The 22,741-nt window shown below is 41.2% G+C and overlaps 1 protein-coding gene across 3 annotated transcripts in view; it reads right to left on the bottom strand.

Annotated features, from left to right (window-relative positions):
- Positions 1-22,741, bottom strand: part of LZIC (leucine zipper and CTNNBIP1 domain containing) — a 106,496-nt gene that overhangs the window by 37,479 nt on the left and 46,276 nt on the right. For all 3 annotated transcript variants that reach the window (XM_069610004.1, XM_069610006.1, XM_069610005.1), the window contains one exon: positions 20,339-20,437. In XM_069610004.1, coding sequence (XP_069466105.1) covers positions 20,339-20,437 — 99 coding nt within the window. The remainder of the gene's footprint in view (positions 1-20,338; positions 20,438-22,741) is intronic.

Here is a 22,741-nt window from a genome sequence, read left to right as displayed (position 1 = left end):
GGTGAGACGCTGTATCCCTTTCCTTGTAACACCTTTTCCCCATCCTACCAGGCAGGATACCTAGGAACTCAACCCCGCCCCTTTTATGACACAAACACCTTCTCTCGGACAGATCACCATGAGCGACAACGGACTAACACCAGAGCCGCATACGCGACATGTCCCAACACAACAGTCAGGCAATTACTGATAATTACACACACCTGACTTCCATCACATTTCCCCACATGGATAAAAGGCAGAGCACAAAAGCACACTCTGACCAAGGCAAAACGCACGAGGAAGCAGCAATTCCAAGTAAACCGAGGAGAAAGGCGGCAAGACCAGAGAGGGTTGCAAGGAGGGAACTACGCTTGACTTTTTCAGAGAAGAACCATGACTTTCACAAGGCCTTGAGGAAAGAAACACAAGACCGGGAATAACAGCTGAACAGCTGTGCAGTACACAGGGCCCCTCCTGCATTGAGAGCCAATGCAGGGAGAAGCGATGGCCGCTGTGGTTCTGTCCTTGGCTCCAACAACAAAGCAGCACCAGTGAACACAGCCGGTGAGTCGGAGAGACTGATAGCAGACCGGACTGATGAGGCGTATGTGATTGAACTTTGTGAAATCGAAACAGATACCATACACAGAGTGGTCTGGCGCCACGTAGGTGCTCATTCGAAGGTCTCTGTTTGGTATCCAACTGAGCGTGTGCGAATTATTGAACTGTGAATTCAAAGTGGTCCTGCAACAGGTCAAGCTAAATCCTGTGCACATTCGAAAGTCTTTGATAGTTCAAACAAACTGAGATTGGACTGAGCCCGACTGAGGGAGACCAATTTTATAACAGGGGATCTGAGCCCAGAAGAGAGGGATCCGAGGTTAACCGTGAGTCGCCCGAGAAGATATTGGTGTGGCAAATGAGAACCTGACTGAGGGATGCCTACAAACTAAAATTGGTCTGAGCCCGACTAAGGGAGGCTAATTGTATCAGAAGGATCTGAGCCCAGAAGAGGGGGATCGAAACGAAAGATTGTGGTAAGAAAAGGGATCTGTGCCCGGCTGAGGGGGATCCAGGGTGAAGAGTGAATCGTCCTACTTGAATATTTGGAAAGGAACTTTCATTGTTTTTGGTACATCATGCCCTCTGAATCAAGAGACTTTGAACGTAAGAGACCTGGGCACAGAAGGCCCTGATGTTGGTAAAAGGAACTGTGTTGTTGTGCAGAAGAAGCCCAAGAGTGTGCTATGCTCGAGTGAACTGCCTTGTCCTGTGCTGAAAACCTGGGTAAGGGAGGCAAATGGCCTGAACATCCTGACTCATCATTTTGTGAACACTCCTTTCTTTTCATGAACATTTCCCCACACTATTTGTAAATTAGCTGTAAGGATTTGCAATATTTTTTTTTAGTGTAGGCCCTTTTTTATTTTGACGAGACTCCACTATGACTACATTATTATTATTTTGATGGTCGTAGCTTGCTCCCATCTTAGATTTAGATAGGCGTATATCACACCCTTGATAAAGTTCAATAAACACCCTTGAACTGTAGTCACCTTTTTTTTAAAATCGTATTTCTTATTAATATTTTCATTTTTACAAAACCTCAAAATATAACAATGAAAAAATACAATCACCCCACACACCCACAGAATCCCAAACACCTAACCTCTTACCCTGCCACTCTCGGACAGCTACCTTCGGTATAAATACAGTTTAATAATCCAGAGGGTGTGGTCTTTCATTAAATACATCCAAAATCCGTAACCTTTGCGGTCACCAGTTCTCTTGAAAGTCTTTGTACAGAAAGTCCAAAACAAACTCCCAATCCTTCTTGAAGTTCTTTTGCTTGCCTTGTACGACATAGGTGACCCATTCTAGGGAAACATAATGCAGGATTTTTGTTAACCACTCTTGTTCTGATGGGGCCTTAATTTGCTTCCATTTTTGAGCTATGAGTGATACTGCATCCACCGACAATATCATATAGGCTTTCCTTTGTTTCTTTTCAGTTAAAATCTCCAACACAAGTGGTATCCAAGGTGAACTGTGAGACCCACGGCCCAGGGGGGACAGCAAAGGAAATACAGCCACACAGATGCAAACGAATAGTTCAGCTCTCAGGCACCGAGAAGAAGTGGTCATATGAAAGCTCTTGCGGTTACAGTTTTGATTTAACAATTCAGCGGGGGGCGGGACAGGGGATGAAGGGAGGAAGGGGTTGGATTCAAGGGATTGTTGACAGTGTTTAATTTGTACTCACATTGAACCCATTTGTTATATTAAGAAAATGCGAATAAAACCAAAGTTTTAAAAAAAAAAATCGCCAACACATCACCCAAACCCAGCATCGAAATTACCTATGCCTCTTCGTATCTGGAGATCAAATATCTTGTACATAGCTTTCTTAACTTTTCCCCAGAAAAATGACATTTTCTGACAATCCCACCAAATATGTACCCAAGTTCCTTTTTCTTTGCATCCCCTTTTTTATAGAACTTGTGCAACTTCTCGGGCATTAGGTGCCATTGAACCAATCCTTTCACCCACATTGCTCGTATTTGAATTGTCTGCATCAATTTTGGGATTTCCTTCCATTCCCTACCTCCAACCACTGAGTCTCTGACATCTCCACACCTATGTCCTTCTCCCACAACTTCTTATAATTCCCTTGTATTCGACTCAAGTTGTCTCCTAATATCTTATATAGTGCCCCGACCAAGTGTCTATCTCCCGTGTTAGAATTAATGTACTCCTCAAAAGTTGATTGATCCCTTATTATATGATGTTTGTTATCCGTTAGCCAGTGACGTAGTTGAGCATATCTTAATCTTTCATTTATCTGTTTGCATTGCAGGAAAGTTCTGATCTCTTGTCCTTCAAACATATTGCTCATCTTCAAACATCCCACTTCCTCCTGTTGCTTAAATGCATTCTGTTCCAATCCCGGAGTAAACTGGGGGTTACAAAAAAGAGGTGTGAAAGGAGAGGGAAACGTGGTAATATCTTCTCTTTGGACCGCAAAATCCCATATCTGAGCTATCAACGCTGTTATTTTACTTTTATACACATTAACGGGACAATCCTGTTTCTGACACCATAAGACTTCCTGGAGGGGTTTGCCCACTACTGCTAAGTCCATTTGTACCCAAATTGTCTCTGAGTCCACTTTGAACCATTCTCTAATACTCCGCAATTGGGCAGCCTGATAGTAAGTCTGGAAATTAGGTACCCCCGTTCTCCCTTTTGTGACTGAGGTTATTAATACCTTCCAGGCAACTCTAGTTTTCTTGCCTTGCCAAATGTATTAGCTCAAGATCTTGTTAAGTTTCTTAAAAAACTTCAAAAGAGACCCTAATAGGTAATGCTTGGAAATAGTACCACAGTCTTGGAAGAATCATCATTTTAATAACATTAATTCTTCCTATCCATGATATTGTCAGATAATTGCCCTCTTTAAGCCAATGTTTAATTGATACCAGGAGAGGGATATAGTTTACTCTATACATCGACTCCAATGAGTCTGATAGTTGTATACCCAGGTATCGCATACCATATTTCGTTGCTATAAATAGAACATTGTGGCTTTCCCTCTGTTCCTTAATTTCCTCCTCCTGAAATTTAATAAGTAATGATTTTTGCATATTCATTCTTAGGCCCGCTAATTCACCAAATTGTGTCAACTTTGGTGTTAAAGCTGATAAAGAGGAAGATGTATCCACTAATGTTAGCAGTAAGTCATCTGCAAAGGCCATAACTTTATGGTCTTCTCCCCCAAATTGAATCCCTTTGCTTTTCTCCTTTTCTCCTATTTTAGACAATAATGGCTCGAGATGTAATGCATATTGTAACAGAGATAACGGGCACCGCCGTTTAGTCCCTCTCGTAACACAAATCTCATTAGAGAGAGTCCCATTGCTAGCTAAGCGCAAGTGCAATTTTGGGGTTTGATAGTTTGCTTTTACCATTTGCAGGAACTCTGAACCGGACCCCATATATTCCATTGTTAAAAATAAGAAGGACCATTCAACTTGGTCCAACGCCTTCTCGGCCTCAAGTGTAAGTACCCCTGCTGTTTGTTCCACCTTATTCATTTTTTCTATCAGATGGGCCACCCGTTTAGTATTGTTGACCGTTTGTCTATTCATCACAAACCCAGATTGATATGAGTGTATCAGCAAAGGTACTAGTCTTCGTAGTCTGGTTGCCAGTATTTTAGTATACAATTTAGCATCAATGTTAATAAGAGCTATGGGTCGGTATGACCCACATTGGGTCTTATGCTTCCCTGGCTTTGGGAAGAGCACCACCTGATCTTCTTCCATTGAGGGCGTAATGATACCTCCTCCACTAAAAGAATTAAATAGTGCAGTCAACACCGGGATTAAGTCTTCAATACAAGATTTGTAAAATATTGCCGTAAAGCCATCCGGTCGTGGTGCCTTATGGAGGGCCAATTACTTTATCACTTCTTTTACTTCTTTTGATGTTATTTGACCTTCCAGCTCTTTGCTATCAGCTAATTCTAATTTGTTGAGCCGGCATCGTTCCAGATACGCCTTTTGCATTTCAAGATCCGGACAATTTCTCAGAATACTGAAGTAGTGGGATCCTGCAGGAGTGAAGCTGGCCCACCTAGCCCCCGAAGCCTGCCTGCTCAACAATCCTGCTTCTTTAAAACTATTGGCCAGGCAAACCCAAGGGGAAAGGGGAATGGATAAAACAACTAAAGACAAGAACTCCCACTGCAGGTACTTCAGAACGTCTTCCTGGAAGGTTTTGGCTCAGATGGGATGTTCCTAAAAGGAAAATACAACTTTAAATGAATCTGTTCTTTTAATATCTTTCTGACTACACTTTGTTATATTATACTTTCTCCTAAATAAATATTACCTGTTGCCTAAGCTTGATTTGCCAATAGGCTGCTTCAGAGAGGTATATTTATATATTGCTGTGTGGCTGACTGTAGCTACTCATAGAACTTTCTTCTCTTTTTGTCTTTCTGCACTCTTGTTCTCTTTATTTTCTTGAATTGAATTCCTTAAAGAAAAAAATAAATCATACCCAAAAATATTGTTGTCACTATTATCTATGTAAATCTACTCAGGCTGTAATTATAGAATAATGATGTATGTAATGTTCATTACCTTTTGTAATTCAGATGACTCTTAGTTAAATGACTGAAATATTTAAAGTTCCAACAAAAAAAAAAAATATTGTGCAGCGTACATCTAAAACTGCCTCTTCCTGAGAATGTCTCCTTTTAGGAACATCCCATCTGAGCCAAAACCTTCCAGGAAGTCGTTCTGAAGTACCTGTAGTGGGAGTTCTTGTCTTTTGTTGTTTTATCCATTCCCCTTTCCCCTTGGGTTTGCATGGCCAATAGTTTTAAAGAAGCAGGATTGTTGAGCAGGCAGGCTTTGGGAGCTAGGTGGGCCAGCTTCACTCCTGCAGGATCCCACTACTTCAGTATTCTGACAGAATGAAAGGCCCACGAAATTGATCCTGCCTGAGTGAAAATGGACCCAGAGTCAGGGTTGAGTTTGGTAACTTTGGAAAATATATTACTAGAATTAAAGACAGAATTAAAGGAGACTAGAAAGGAGACATTGTCCCTGGGAATTAAGACGGAGGAGCTGAATAGTAAAATGAGAAAGGAGGATTCGGCAGGAGCTTCAGGTTTGAGCTTTGGAATAGAGAGAGAACCACCCATCTTATACCCAGAAGGAGTTGAAATCAAAGAATCTAGAGTAGTTAAAGAGAAGAGAAGTGGGGATTTTTTTTTTCAGGAGGAACAATAGTTTCTACACCATTAGCTCCCCCAGAAAGATTTGGAGGGGATTTCAGAAAATTCAAATCGTTTATTATGCAATGTGAATTACACTGTATGTGCAGACCAGAAGCGTTCCCTACAGAAACTTCCCGAGTAGCATTTTTTTTTTTTGATGTAATATTTTATTGGTTTTGTAATGTACAAACTGTGGTCCTTACCGGACCAAAAACACAAAAACTAAAACATTAATATCGTACAGCGGTACACTCAAACAAGCAAATCATACAAAATCGCAATAGAGTTGCTATACTACGAAGAAGGGTCCCCTGCTGCCAGCACTTTCTACGTATAGGGGTGTCACGTCGAGACTGGTTACATGCTTCACACCTCGTCTTCCCATTGACGCCATATCTTGTCCGCCTTATCGGGGCAACCCCGGCTTTTAAACACTCTCCTTTCTATGGCAATGCAAATCTGTACATCAGTGATCCACTGGCTTATTTGCGGCGTCTCCGCAGCACCCCATAATTGTGCTATATTCCTTTTAGCAACTGCAGTAGTTGTCATAAAGCAAAGTTTTTCATACCTTGACAAGTCAATTTCCCGAGTAGCATTTTTAATCTCTTATCTCACGGGAGAAGCAGCAGCTTGGTTGGTGTCTTATGTAGAGAGAGGGGCAGAAGAGTTACACAATTGGTTGGATTTTAAGAAGGTTTTTGGAAAGATGTTTGATAGAAGAACTCATTCTCAGTGTGTGGATGGAGAACTATTAGAGTTACGTCAAGGGAATCGTGAGTTAATTTCTTACATTACTCAGTTCAGAGGATTAGTGTTAGAAAGTGGTTGGCCAGAAGAAAAAAGAGCTTCCATATTTTATAGGGGTCTGCGTGATGAGTTGAAAGATGCTCTATCAAATATTGTAGAGAGACCTACTTCAAGTGAAGATCTGATAAATTTGGTGGTGCAATTAGACATAAGATTGAGTGAGAGGAGATTGGAAAAGCGCAGAAATTTTTCTGAGAATAAGGTTTGGTTCAACAGTGTACGTCCCAGAACAGAACAGGTTATTAAAGAGGGTAAGGGTTCAATGTGGAATGATACATTAAACTCAGTTAGAGCTCCCTTGACTAAGGAAGAAAAAGACAGAAGAAGAAAAGAAAATTTGTGTTTGTATTGTGGTGATAATACTCACTTTGTAGGGAAATGTCCACGTGCCCCAAAGCGATTTCCCCCATTTCCAGGAAACGGTCAACAGGTGGCGAATGCAGTTCAGACTGCAGTTCCGTACATCACTTTAAACGTATCCTTTACATGGGAAGGTAAGCCAAGATGTGGTGGACCATGTGTGATTGATTCTGGGGCAACAGGACATTTTTTTGATATAGGTCTGGCTAGGAGATTGGAAATTCCACTAGTTAAAAAGGGAATACATGAACAAGTACGAGCTGTAGACGGGTCGCCACTTACTTCTGGGTTGATAACTCAAATGACTGCTAAATTGGAGATGAAAATTGGGGAAGAGCATTGTGAGGAAATTGAATTTGAACTAATTGATGCACCACAGTTACAGATTATATTAGGCATGCCATGGCTTTCCTTACATAATCCTCTGATTGATTGGGCCAAAAGAACAGTAGAGTTCAAGTTGGGTTTTTGTATAGAACAATGTTTGATAAAATTGACGGAAGAAGATCGGGGAGAAATTTCTAAATCTATTGAGGCTTGTTTAGCTGCAGGATTAGTGAAAGAGCATATAGTGGGGGCAGTAGCTGGGGTCTTACCTGAGTGTTATAAGGAATTTCAAGATGTTTTTGATAAAAAAGAAGCTAATGAATTACTACCTCATAGAGAATTCGATTGCAAAATAGATCTTGAAGTTGGAGCACCAATTCCTTGTGGATGAATGTATGCCCTTACTGAGAAAGAAAATGAATTTTTAAAAGTATATTTAGAGGAAAATCTTGCTAAAGGCTTTATTAGACTTTGCAATCACCAGCAGCCTCACCGTTATTCTTTGTACCAATAAAGACAAGACTCTGAGAACTTGCATCGACTACAGAGCTCTGAATAAAATAACTATAAAAAATCGCTATCCATTACCTCTAATATCAGTAATGTTGGATAGGATTCAAAGAGCTAAAATTTTCACAAAATTGGATCTACGAGGAGCCTATCATTTGGTTCGTTTTCGCAAAGGAGACGAATGGAAGACTGCATTTAGAACTTGTTATGGACTTTTTGAGTATCAGGTGATGCCTTTTGGTCTGTGTAACGCACCAGCGGCCTTTCAGTTTTTTATAAATCAAGACCTTCGTGAATATTTGGATGTATTTGTAGTGGTTTACATTGACGACATTTTAATTTTCTCAAAAGAAGAACAACAACATTTGGAACATGTTAAGAAGGTTTTAATAAAGTTACGCGAGAATAACCTCTTTGCAAAACTGGAAAAGAGTCAGTTTCACACTAATTGTGTGGAATTTTTAGGCTTTGTGTTATCGCCAGAAGGTCTAGAGATGGACTCGAGTAAAGTAAAAGCAGTAAAAGATTGGCCACAACCAGGTTCAGTCAAAGATATTCAAAGTTTTATTGGATTTGCAAACTTTTATCGTCGATTTATTCAAAACTTTTCACAAGTGGTTTCTCCTATTACTAACTTGTTTAGTATGGAGTGAGGAAGCAGAAAATGGCTTTACATTTCTTAAAGAGAAATTTTGTTCTGGACCAATTTTGTTACACCCGGATGTTGATCAACCTATTTTTTTGGAAGCAGATGCTTCAGACTGTGCCATGGGAGCAGTGTTATCGCAACACCATACAAAAACTGGACAGATTCATCCGGTAGCTTTCTTTTCAAAGAAATTTACATCGGCTGAGAGGAATTATACTATTACAGACAGGGAACTTTTAGCCATTAAGTCAGCGTTTGAAGAATGGCAACATTATCTGTTGGGTGCCCGTCATCGAGTTACAGTTTTAACTGATCACAGAAATGTGGCTTTTCTTCGTTCCGCCAAGACTTTAACATCAAGACAACTACGTTGGTCGCTGTTCTTTGCAGAATTTGATTTTGTAATAACATTCAAGCCTGGACGATTGAATGGAAAGGCTGATGCCTTATCTCGATGTTTCCCAGGAAGTTTGAAGGCTGATGATTGTATTCCAGTGTCACTCTTGTCGGAGAAGAATTTTGTAGTGGGTGAAGTGCATAAAGAAGTAGATTTTCGAGAACAAATTCATCGTTTATTATCTAAAGAAGAATTGGAAAAATGGGAAGCTGGAGATACTGTGCGAAATATTAGAGAAGGATTGCCTTATGTAGACACAAAGTTGTATCTTCCTTCTGAAGAATTACAGGAAGAGGCGCTGAAGAATTGCCATGATTCACCATTAGCTGGTCATCCTGGAGTTAAGAAAACCTTTGAAGAGAGTTTTGGTGGGAGAAAATGCGTGAAGACACTGAAAACTATGTTAGAACATGTGAAGTTTGTAGCAGAGCAAAATCAGACCATCAAAAGGCTGCTGGATTATTAGTTCCTCTACCCATTCCACCTCGTCCGTGGCACACAATATCAATGGATTACATTGTTGAGTTACCATCTGACAAGGGATATTCTACAATTTTGGTGGTAGTAGATATTTTTTCCAAAGCAGGACATTTTATTCCCATTAAGGGAGCGGCTACAGCTACGTCTTTAGCGTAAGCCTTTTTGCAGAATGTAGTAAAACTTCACGGCTTACCATGTCAAGTGATTTCTGATCGAGGCACACAGTTTGTTTCTAAATTCTGGAAGGCATTCTGTAAGGAATTAGGAATTGAAATTAATCTGACAACTAGTTATCATCCTGAGGGAAATGGCCAAACAGAAAGGGTAAATCAGGAATTAGAAAAATACATTCGTTGCTATTTAAGTTCTGATCACAGTTGGGTGGAGTTTTTGTGGTTGGCAGAATTTAGTTATAACAATACAGTGAAAGAATCAACCTCTATGTCGCCGTTTTTTGTGAACCAGGGATTTCATCCACGTTTTTTGAGGGGAGTAGTTCTAGAGGAAGTGGAGGTTCCTGATGTGGAAAGTAGATTAAGAACTATGGGACAAAATTTGGAAAAGGCAATTCGAGCTTTGAAAGTAAGCAAATTGAGTTATAAAAAATGTGCTGATAAGAAACGTAGGGAGGCTCCTAAATATCAAGAAGGAGATAAAGTATGGTTATCCACAAAAAATTTAGCTTTGAAAGGAAAGAACAAATTTAGTCCCCGTTTTATTGGACCATTTGAAGTGGAAACAGTATTTTCCCCAGTTACCGTTAAATTGAAGTTGCCATCTAGCATGAAGATACATCCTACATTTCATGTTAAATTATTGAAACCATGTAGAAATGACACTAGATTATTGGGAACACCTGGTCCAGTATTTTCTGATGATGATTCTGAATATGAAGTTCAAGCTATTTTGGATTCTAGAATGGTTCGAGGACATTTGCAATATTTAGTGGATTGGAAGGGGTACGGTCCTGAAGAGAGATCTTGGGTTAAAAGTGAGGATGTTCATACTTCTAGATTAGACTTACAACGAAGAAAATGAAGAGAAAACAATTCACTTTTAAAATGGCCGCGATGCACGCGCAACGTCGCTGGGTCCTTTCTTCTAACCGCGCATGAAAATCTTCAAGAGAACGCAACGCTCTCTCGCCAACCGAATGAATAATAAAGCTAAGGTTCATTCGTTACCCGAACTATGTTAAAAGTTAAATACGCAGCGAATTCAGTCCGCGCGCCTGATTAGTAATAATAGTTAATTTACTCTTAAATAAAAAAATAATTCTTAATAGAATTTTTTATGAACAATTATATACATTGAAAAAATAAACAAATGTATATTATTTTTCCAAGTCTTTCTCTACAACTTCAGTTAAAAAAATAAAGTCTTCAATTGAAATACTGAAATCCACTTAGCTTATCAGTTTTTTCTAGGACTTGACTCTTCATAAGTTCAGCAGCTTACTGGAACTGGATTTCTTCAACTGCAGATGATCCATCCGTTATCTAACAACTAATACTAAGATATCTTTGGGGATTAAACGAATAGATACTAATATCCTTTAAAAATGGAAACTTTAATAGGAATTACTCAGGAGCTAATACATTTATGACCTTCTCAGCTACAAACTTTGATGAAAGGCAGTTGAAAATTGCCATGAACATTCTAAATGACATCACAATACTGTATGTTGTAAGCTAAACTAATCACTACTGCAAAAGTGTTCCACCATCTTGGCTTGGGGGCTTTTCATCTTTCTAAATGAAAGTTAGTTAAGGGACAATAGAATAATGTAAAAAGGAAATTTCCTGTTCTCTAAACAGAATTTATTTAGTATTTCAACCACGATCTCTCTCTAACTTTCCTGGAAAGATATTTGAAACTCCCTATTCTCTTAGGAATCTTATCAATGTGAGGTACCAAATGTAAAAACCTGACACAATTCGAAGGATATTATGCCAAGTAGTAATCAGTAAAAGCATCTATTATGTGCTTAGAGGAGGAGCCGACTTTCCCTTGCCCCCATTCAATAGTACGGATAATTCTAACTTCATCCTTCATTCTTACCTTTCGTGCCAACAGGGAATCGGCCTGGTTAGCTTAAATATAGTAATGCTGCCTTAAATATAACAGAGCCTTTTCTGCATGCCTTGTTTGCAGTAAGTCTAATTGGCCTCAGTGGTACCTGTGCTTTTTCTGAATTTGTACCCCTTGATTTGTTTCCATTTCCTTTATAACTGATTTTGTTTGGGCTTCCAACTCCCCCTGGGCTGTCAATATTACTTTCTCCCTTGGAGCCTTTTTTACAATAACTTCTCCCCTTATAAATGCTTTAAACGCATCCCAAACCCACTTATCAGGGTTACCCTGGACACCATTTAGTTTGAAGTATTCTTTGATCTTTTCCCGAATCTCTTCCCCCATCATCTGGTCTTTGATTATATGCTCTGGGACTTTCCATCACCATATCCGTGTCCCTTCATTTCCATATGTAATTATTAATTTTAATGGTGCATAGTCAGATAAAGCAATTGGGCCCATTTCCATCCTTTGTATTTGCCCCAACAATGATACCGAAACCCACAAAATCTATCCTAGAGAATGTGCGATATACCGATCAATAGAATGTATACCCTTTGTGCCCTCTGTGAATTTCTCTCCAAGCATCTATAAATGATAGGTCAGCCATAGACGTTCTTAGTTTTTGTGTTGGGGATTGTTGTAATGTCCGAGTTACCTTACTCCTATCAATCTGGGGACCCTCAGCCATATTAAAATCCTCCATGAGGATGATTTCAACCTCTGCAAACCGTTCTAGTTTAGCCATTGTTCGTTGTACAAACACATCTTGCCCCTTGTTTGGAGCATAAATTGTTGCAATCGTGTAGTGCATTCTTCCCAGTTGTATTTGAACAAATAGGTATCTACCTTCTTTATCTTTCTCTTGTGCCAATATGGGCTGACGTACCCAACCTTTGAAGGCTATTAAAACCCCTCCTTTCTTTCCTTTGTCATTGGATTGAATAATATGTGAATAACCATATAATTTAAGCTCATTTGCATCTCCCCTTGACACATGCATCTCCTGAAATGCCACTATGTCAGGTTTCTCACGATTCAAGAACAACCCCACTTTATGTCTTTTGACCGGGGAATTCAGGTCCCTAATAGTCAAGGAAAGGACTTGTAGAATTCTCATTCCTCCCATCAAAAAGAAATTACACCCTTCATACTTTTGGTAGCTGACCCATCACTGCCCTTCCCCCTCAACACTAAACCCCCTAGCCCCCTGAAACCTTTAGCCCCAACATAACCCCAAGCCTCTAAGTTACCCCCTATTCCTTCCCTTCTGCCTGATTGAGCCTAACCCATTTCCCAACCTTCCACGTATCGTACCGTACCGTGGAGGTCGAGTCCTACTTCACACCCCGAGATTAGTTGTGCAGGTCTACCTCTATCCTGGACCCCCTGATTCCAAGCACCAAGAATGAACCCTCCATCTCCTGCCGTCTCCTGCTGTCTCCAATTAAAACATCTTGCCCCTTTCAACTTTACTAACCGCCCCCGTTCCTTGCTAAGTTCAATCTTTGTAGTTGTTAGACATTTTACCATTTCTGACACGATTACATATACAATTACATATCACCCATCACCACTGCCATGGAGAATGCAATCGGTCATCGTTTCCTTCGAACCCTGCTCACAATGTTTCATCTCTAGTTGGTTTAGTCCATTCCCATCTTCTAAATCTTCCTTTTTCTGGAACTTTATGGGTGTCTTTTTGCCAATTTCCTTCGTCGATATCTGGCAACTTCAATATCCGCAATCCTTCACATGACGTAACGCGATGCTGCTGTCCATCCCATGTAAAAAAAAGAGTCCAAAGGGAAATGTCCATCTATAACAAATCTGATTTTTAATTAGGGCTTGTACCACTGTACTCATCAGTCTTCGTTTCAATAAGGTTGCCTGTGCTAAAATTTGGAATAGTTGAATTTCTGAACCATTGACTTTGATGGGAGCTGCTTCCCTTGCAGCCAGCAAAATAGCCTCTTTCTGATAGTATTTTTGGATGCAACAACCACATCCCTCAGTCTTGCTCCAGGCTCTTTGTGTCTCGGACCGACCCGATGTATAAGGTCGATCAAGACATCTTCTCAGTTTTCCAAATCTATTAGATCGATGAACACCTGTTGCATCATTGATCTCAATTTGCTGTCCTCAATCACTTCTGGAAGTAATTTAATCCTGATGTTGGATCGTCTCGATCCGTTTTCTAGATCCTCCAGTTGTAATTCAATATTTTGAGTCGCTGATGCATGCTGATCATTTACTACATCTATTTTGTGAGCATCTTCTGCTATTTCTTGGATCACCGACTCATTTGTTTCAACTCGTTCCACCAGATTATTGATTTCACTTTTTACATCCTCATCCTGTAAGAATTGTGCAAGTTCAGTTCTTAGAAGGGTAAGTTGAGATTGAAGCGATTCCGTCATTTGATCCTTAAAGTCATTGAAGCATTGCTTAATAATCTCTGTTGTCAAGTCTCATTCCGACGCGTCTTTGGTAGCAAAGCCCGGGTAGTTTCTTGATGGGTGGTCAGACCTCCCTCAGTAGACCCTCCTCTTCTTTTTGAAATAGCCACCTCCTGTTTTTTTTTCTGCATCTTGGGGGAGGGTGCCCCCTCCACTGTTTCTTTGGTTTTATTCCAGGACATTGTATGGGGAATCTATAAACACAAGCTGCTTGCTGTACCCTTAGAACGTGTATAGTTGTATTGAGTCTCTCGCTAAATATTACTAGAGTTGTTGAGTTGTACGATACAAAGTCTGCTCACAATTTGTGCACTTGTACCTTTCATCCCCAATATCTTAAAATACTGCAATAAAACCCAATCTCCAGCTTGTAGCTTGACTTTCCCATATCCTTACGGTTCCATGTCATTTCATCGCGGGATGTTTTTTCGCATGGATTTTTCCCCGCACATTTTTTATCGAAAAAAACCCATCTAATTTTTTTTACATTTATTTTGGGGGTTCCCCCCCCCCCGCAACCCCTGCCCCATTTCCTTTCAGTTTATATCTATTACCAAAAATCCACATCCCAGATATATAATTTTGTAACTCCCCCAAAAATAAATTGATGTTTTTTTTTCCTATAAAAAGTTTGCGGTAAAAACCCAGCGAAAAAACGTCCCGCGGTGAAAGGACGTTGTACCATCCTTACATGCTTTTTGTCCAATTGCAGAATAACACTTGCCTCGTGTTATTGATCTACTCCCCCGTATTTCTCCTGGGGTTCGTTATTCCTTATTTATTAGATATGTTCTGTCAGCCATCACAAGTAACTTCTCTAAGAATTCCTCCTTAAATGACAGTACCTACTGGTGGTATGCATGTAATATGGGACCCATTATACTTGGGGTTTGATTACGTTTGTTGGTAATAGCAGCTCTCCACCTCTCTCTGTTGCTTGTAAACTCTTATGACCTCTTCACCCCTTGAGGTGTGCCTTAAGTGTACCGACTGGCTATTTTTCTGGGTGCATAACTCCTACCTGCCCGCATGTTGATATCCTCTATTACACGTTCCCAGCAGCGATTCCACAAGGTAGAACTAATAACCAGTCAATCGTTGCTACTCTGTTCACAATCATGCACAGCCATCGGTGAGCAGGTAATTGCTATGCCCTCAGCCCTGTTATCAATGGGGGCCTGCTCCTTCCATTGACTGGAGATCAAGATGTGCGGAACCCGTGAAAATGTGCTCTCTCTCTCCCCAAAGATTCTTTATGTGACTATCATTCATCCACTCCTCAGTCGTCGCCACGACTCGTGGTGTAAACTGGGTCGGGGACTCCCAAGACCGATATTGGATTCAGCCACGGATCCACCTTTTTCCCGTTGGGGTTGCTCCGCGCTCGAATAGCCATGCACTTCAGACTCCTCAAAGCGGTTGCATTCTGCCGGTAGCGTTTCCTATATTCCAGTCACTTTCCAAGTTAATCCCCTTACTCCTCGATCGCAGGGGTATTAAGAAGCAATGTGGCAGTCCTTATCTACAAATGAGGGGCTATCATATTTCTTCTTACCGGAGGCAAGCAGGAGGAGCACACTCTTCACCCTCCTATATTCACAGCATCCATCTTGGAATCTCAACTGTGGTCAGTTTGGTCTGTCTTACTTTGATACCATACCTTCCTTACACCTCAGAACTGTATTTAGCTGTGTTGGCTCTACAATACTGCATTTACTGTGTTGCCTTGTAAATCACATTTAGTTATGCTGCCTTGAAACTGTATTTAGATGTGTTACACTCAGAACTTAATTTAGATGTATTGCCTGAAAAGTGCATTCAGGTGTGTCGGCCCTAGAACATTGCATTCAGATAGGCTGCCTTTGAAATCTGCGCTAGATGTGTTGATGCACAACTTTGGCCATAATATACTGTATTTAAATATGCCTCTGCAAAACTCAAATTTAGACAGTTGTCTGCCCACCTTGGTCTTAAAATGTCAAACCTAGCTGCCATCATAGGCAGTAGTCATGGTGCACTACTGCGTTCTCTCAAACTTGGGTGTCTTTCACCTGTAGCCAGCCGCACAACAACCATCACGCAATGCTGACTTCCACCAAAGCCTCACTCACCAGCCCTCGACTTACCCCTGCCTGGCCCCACCAAACCATGGACAACCCAAAGCCAATGATATGCCCCTCCAACTACTCACAGCATACCACCACCAACTATAGTTACACACCCAAAAAATGTCAAACAATCTCCCGAACTCTCACGACATCCCACCATCACGCTCCTTACCCAAAGCGTGCCCACTGAACTCCACAGCTATCCCACAGGACACAAGACATAAGCCAACCTCAATCCTTAGTCAACCCTGCCCCATTGAAACTCGGAATAATAGACTAGCCTCCCGCCTAGCTACATGCCGGCAGTACAACAACCCTGCCAACAACCCTGCCAACCATTTGGAGGATTGTACACCTCAATTCGAGAGCCACCATCCCGGCCACCACGAGAACACCTCTACAACCGCTCCCAGTCACTAACCATGAACACAACGAGAAACCAACATGCTCCCCCTTGTCCAACACCCTCACTAGCCCGAAACAAATCACCCAACAAGATCACCTCCACCACTGACACTAAAGCGACTACCACAACAGTTCTCCGAGGACCCCTCATCAATACCAGCTCCCTCCCTGTCCACGCCCTTGACATCTCAGACCTCATTACCACCAACCAAGTAGACTTTCTAGCAATAATAGCGGCTGGCCCGTCACTCTATCTAGCCATCCCGGACGGTTACACTATCCTCAGAAATGACAGAGTAATATCCCAAGGAGGCGGAGTCAGCTTTATTGATAAAAAATACTCTAACCATCAGGGATGTTGCCAACCAATACATCAGATAAGGAGAGCTTCTCTCGATCAAAATCGCCTTATCCGCTACAGCCACCCTCACTATCAATCTAACTTACAGACACCCAGGCCCACTGCTTTCCTACCAACACAAAACCCTCTTCCAAAATCATTTTTATGGGGGATGTCAACTTAGGTCCCAACGACCCAGCAGATCCCAATGCACACGCCCCAGCCAACACCATTGAATCCCTAGGCTTCTCCCACCTGATCTCTAGCCCCACCCATGAAAAAAGGACATACTCTAAATTGGATAGCAGACCTCAACTGCAACACCAACATCCTAACTAACGATCCGTGCCCATGGTCAGACCACAACATCATTACCTTCAATATCACATAGACAGCTCACTCTGAGGGCTCATCCCAATCAGAACCAGCTACCCGCTAGAGAAATTCACAGAACATATCACCAGCCAATCTACTGCCCCTGCTACTACTGCTAACTGCTCATCCTTACACAAACACGGACCCCACTGCCATGGTCGAGCTATACAACCAAACCTTCCTCAAAGCCATCAATAAAGTAGCTCCCCTGAGCATCCGCAATCCCAAACCAAGTGCCCACCTCAACTCGTAGTATACACCAAGTCTCAAAACTCTATGCACTTCCAAAAGAGCAGCAGACACGGCATGCATAAAACCACCCTCAGACAAGAACAGACAGCACTTCACTGCCCTCTCCAGACAATACAAACAAGCTATCCTGCAAACCAAAAGCACCACATGCAACAGGAGAATCGAAGAAGCAAGCTCAGGGACAAGAGAGCTCTTTGATATCCTGCGCGAGCTTGAAACTCCAAAGACACCTGCGGGTGCGAGAATATCCAAAACACTCATTGAGAAAATCACCCTACCCCAAAATAAAATCGCTGCAACAAAAAAAAAAAGAAAAGAAAAACTCCCAACACAACAACAGACCAGCCTCCAGTCTAGCCCAGTCCCCTTACCCCGCCCTCCACTCCTACGTTCAAATTCACCCCGGTCACATTGGCTGAAACTACCAAGATTAGCAAACCTTCAAAATGCCAAGGAGACATTTGCTCAGCTACCTTCATGAAGGTCTGCACTGAAGAGCTTGCCCCCTTCATCACAGCGCTAATCAACAACTTCTTTTTAGCTAGAAATGTCCCATAGAATCTAAAAGAAGCCTGGATACCCCCCCTCAAGAAGCCCACATTAGACGCCAACATTCCCACCAACTACAGCCCCATCACGACTGTACCCTTCCACCTCAAAATACTCAATAGTTTTGGATTTGCAGGTAAGCTGCTCTATCTGGAAACGCTCAATCTCCTCGGCCTCCGCCAATCCAGCTTCCACCCCGGAACGGAATCTTCCCTCTTGAATTTAAAAATCCAAATGAACGAAATCAAAGACAATGGCAACATGGCCATCCTTCGCCAACTCAACCGCTCTGCAGCCTTTGACTTGGTCAATCATCAAATCCTCTGCCAACACCTTTCCTCAGCTGCCCACTTCTCAGACAAAGTCATAGCCTGGATAGAGTCCTTCCTACCTAACCATACAATGAGAGTGTTTTCCACCTCATTGGCAGCCCCCTCCCTACACCACCCCAGTCACCTGTGGAGTGACTCAAGGCTCGTGTGTCACACCTACCCTGTACAATATCTTCACAAAACCCCTCTTTGACCTCCTTGATGGCCTGGGTGTCACTGACACCAACTACGCGGATGAGACCCAAATGCTCGTACCCATCTCCGATAACGACACTGACGCCAACGCACTAAGCAAACTATACCAAACCACCCACACCTGGATAGCACAGCACAGACTTAGCCTAAACGATGAGAACACAGAACTACTCCTTATTGGCACACAATATCAGCTAAACACATTCAAAGACTTATACAAATCCTTTCTCATCGATGGGTACATCACTGTTGCCAAAGAGGTAAGGCCCTGGGAGTATACCTAGACTCCATGCCCTCACTTACCAGACAAGTAAACACTAATGCTTCAGCAGCAGCATACATTGTGCAACTGATCAATGCCTGCAGACCATTCCTAACCACTGACAGCTGCATCACATTCGCCAGAGCCCTCATACTATCCAGGATCGACTACTGCAACTCCCTATTTGTATATTTTTTACTTAGAAGTAAATTACTTCGAAGTAATTACGGTCGTTGAAATTACATTGAACCTCTGTAATATCAAATAACCATGATACCCATTTCCTAAAACATGTATTAATTGGCTTTCTTTAAATGATTTCACATTGGAACAATGTAATATTTATGCTTGTGATAAAGGGATCACATTCCAGACACGTTGAGCTGGATAAAAAAAAAGGAAATGCTGAAAGACCGCTTACAACTGATTAACTGATATTCCAAAATGATTGTATTATCCATTTGCTGTAGATTATCACATTAAGTATAAACTGGGCCTCATTACGAGTCCGGCAGTAGCTGTGCCGGTAAAACCGGCAGGCTGCCGCCGGACCCGTGCATTTTTCCGGCACCTGGCTCCACAGAAACACTGGGGTAATACGACCTGGAAGTCAGGCGCTGGAAAAATGTTAATCCCCATTGAGTCCCGTAGGACTCTGTGGGAATGGGGATGACGGAAGCACTGGCACTGCTGATAACGGTGCTGGTGCTTCCCGGAAAGTCTGCGGGTGGCTGCCGTCCCACCCGCCAGGTCAGGCCTGGCAGGCAGAACGGCAGTCGCCCGCAGACTCAGTGTGCCAGCCCAGTAACAATGGTGCCGGTAGGCTTACCGGCCCCGTTGTTACTGGACCAGCACACTCGTAATGAGGCCCACTGTATCTTATTAGAGACTGTTGGAACTCTCTAAACCTTATTTTTTCTTGTAACTTATTCTAACAACACAGGCAATACTAGCCCGTTTACAAAGTGTGGGGGATGGGAGTAGCCCCCACCTTGGATAGCCTTTTTGTTTTTTTACTTGCTGATTACAATCTCTGTGCTAAGATTGTCATTTTGTCCCCTGCACCTTTAACTCTCTTAATTTCCTTCTGCTATTTTAAGACATAACTTCTTCGGGATTGTGTGTGCAATTTGGAGCTCTTTGTTTCTTTAATTGTATTCCTAAAACCTGTGCATTGTGGAAAGTACAGTTTGACGCTTGTGGGAACATTCTATGGTCTCGTGTGGCCACGTTCTGTATTTTCCTCCATACTATGAAAATGTTTTTTACTGTATATTTACCTATATTTGTGCCGATAATTTCTATGCACAGTTTTATGTTACGTTATGGTGATGTGTACTGTGCACCACTGCCAGTTTCATGGTATCTAGGCACTCAGGCGGATCTGTGTTTTCTGTAGTGTGTTGGGTTTAGTTGGGTGTTGCAGATTATAAAGAATACATATTTACTGAAATAATGTGCAGCAATCTTGATATTCAAACCATCCAAAGAATGGGGTTAGGTGTTTTAAACTAAAGTGCAGTCAAAGGTGCCCAGTCCTTAGCAATGGCTATCTTAGTGGACAAAACAGTCAATAAAGAAGGTTAATGCTCTTTAGGGACATATAAACAGTATGTGCCCTTATGACAAGTCAATGATTTTGACCAGAGACTCCCATGCCCTTGGAACGTACAGCAGAAACTCACCTCAGCTAGCCTTGTGCGCAGCTGCCCGGGTTGTTTTTTTGCAAACATTCGGATAACTTCTGGGGTTTTAAATGCCTGACTGATGGCTGCTTGAATAGCCTGAAACAACAAAAAAATTAAATGTGGTATATCTGCAGGCACTCACTGACTGCCCCTCTGTGCTAAACCACAAGCTCTAAACACACTCATAACCTTAGATACAACATCCCTGGACAGTTTACCTCTTTGTATACTATATACTGAAGCTCTCAGATTATCATTCAGTGGTCACTCACTTGTGCTCTTGTAACATTACATGTGCTTAGCTCTACGTCTAACAGTTCCTGACACTTATTCATCGTCTTCAATGCTCAGACACTCATAAGGATTTCTCTAAAAGCTCTTTATGCACTCAGACATTCGTATATCATCTCTGAACACTAGTAGGTCCTGTTCTAGCAGCCCTTCTCATTATACAAGCCCCAAACATTACTTTGAATGAATACATACTTTATTTTGTCGAAAGCCATCAAAGTACAGTTAATCATCATAATACCATCACAACATCATAAAAATAATCAAATTAAAATCAGCAATAAAAACGAGAGATGGTCAATCCTCCCACAATACATACAAATTGCATCAACTAATACACTATAATAAATGAGGGTATGTTAATTAAACAATATGTACACATGCTTAATAGCAGTTGTTGTGATTTGTAATGCTACTTTAAGGAATTGTTGAACCACTCAAGCAATTGCTAGATACAGTAATAACTAACTAGAAAACTGCAGGTATGCATGTTCTGAATCATCTAGATTTTAAAAGTAGGAGAAAAATGGTTTCCCTTATTGGAGTATGCTTGTGTACATTTGTGTAAAAAGGGCAATTGCTAGATACAGTAATAACTAACTAGAAAAGTGCAGGTATGCATGTTCTGAATCATCTAGATTTTAAAAGTAGGAGAAGAATGGTTTCCCTTATTGGAGTATGCTTGTGTACATTTGTGTAAAAAGGGCAAAATACAAAAGTGTATTTTTGATTATTCCAAACAGCTAGAGTCGGACCTAGCAGAAGTAGATTTAGTCTAAAATGTGCTCATATCTATATTTAGAGCCACAAAGAGTAATAGCTCTAGACTTTGCCCCATGAATATCATCAATGTTTTAGCCGATTGATATTCGAGATAATGAGTTGTTGTCATTATGGTCCCCAAAGCAATACTATCAGTCTTAATGTGTGCTTTCCCATTCCAATTTTGTGACAACATTCCAAAATATGAGAAGCCTAGTCCAATCTTGACCCATTTATTGTAAGACATACAGGACTTTAACATTTAGATCCCACCACTAAAACATTTGTTTTAAACAAATTAATAGAGGGTGTTTCAACATGAACTGTGTGTATTTAGTAATCAATATTTGTAGACCTTATCGAGCAAGAAGAACCACATAATCAGCATAACTAAGAAGAGTGACTGGTTTCCCACCAGTAATTGGTACCACCACAAAGCCCCTTTTCAGCTCACGATCAAGGGCATTGGTGTAAGAACTAAATAGGAGTGGGTGATGGGGGGCTAAGAAAAAACAATACCGCACACCCCTTTCAAAACATCAAAACATTTCATACCAGTCCGTCCATCCCAAACTGTTGCCTCCGAGTCATGATTTAAATGCCCAAGTATAAATAGAAGGTGGGATAGCAATCGCTTAAAAAAAGGGCAAAGTCAGATTTTGCAAGCGACTAAAATGGTTTGTCAATTGGTCTAGGGGTGTTCATTCGAATCCATTGCACTGTGTTTGGTCTGTATTTGTGTGGTCTTAAATTTTATATGAAGGTTTCGAAATTGAGGAGAGCTGGGAACTGATTAGCCCCTGCTTGTAGCCTAGAAGTGCTTGGTTATCACGAGAGCAACAGCTACCAGAAGCGACTTTTAGCTCCCCAAGAGAACGGATGCCGAATACAGTATACGAAAGGGTGCATGCAAAACAGCAACTTGAATCCAAAACTACACAATTCAAAGACTGCAATAAATGCTCTGTAAATGTAAATTATGCATTAGATAAATTGATGTCATTACATTAACTTGCTTAAATAGTTTTTGTCACAGAACTTCAGTTTCAAAAATGTATTAAATCACAAAAATTCTTTAAAAACATGAAACCAAACAAATGAAGCAGACTGTGCTGAACAAATAAAGGGTGGGGGAGAACATGGGAACCCCGGAAACGCAATGTGAATTATTTTGGTGAAAATATTTGCTCTAAATTATCGAGCCTATATAAAACAAATGAAAGTTTGAAAAGTGCTCAAATAAGTTAAAGAAATCAATTCATTATTTAAAAAAAAACCTTCAGGACTGGCAAATAGCAGAGCCTGAACAAACACACCTAACGTGAATTTAACTGTATGAATTTGGGA

Source organism: Ambystoma mexicanum, chromosome 8 (assembly GCF_040938575.1).
Source record: "Ambystoma mexicanum isolate Mex_15411 chromosome 8, UKY_AmexF1_1, whole genome shotgun sequence".
NCBI classification, from domain to species: Eukaryota; Metazoa; Chordata; class Amphibia; order Caudata; family Ambystomatidae; genus Ambystoma; species Ambystoma mexicanum.
The sequence above is the reverse complement of the archived record's forward strand: the minus strand, read 5'-3'. Positions and strand labels throughout refer to the sequence as shown.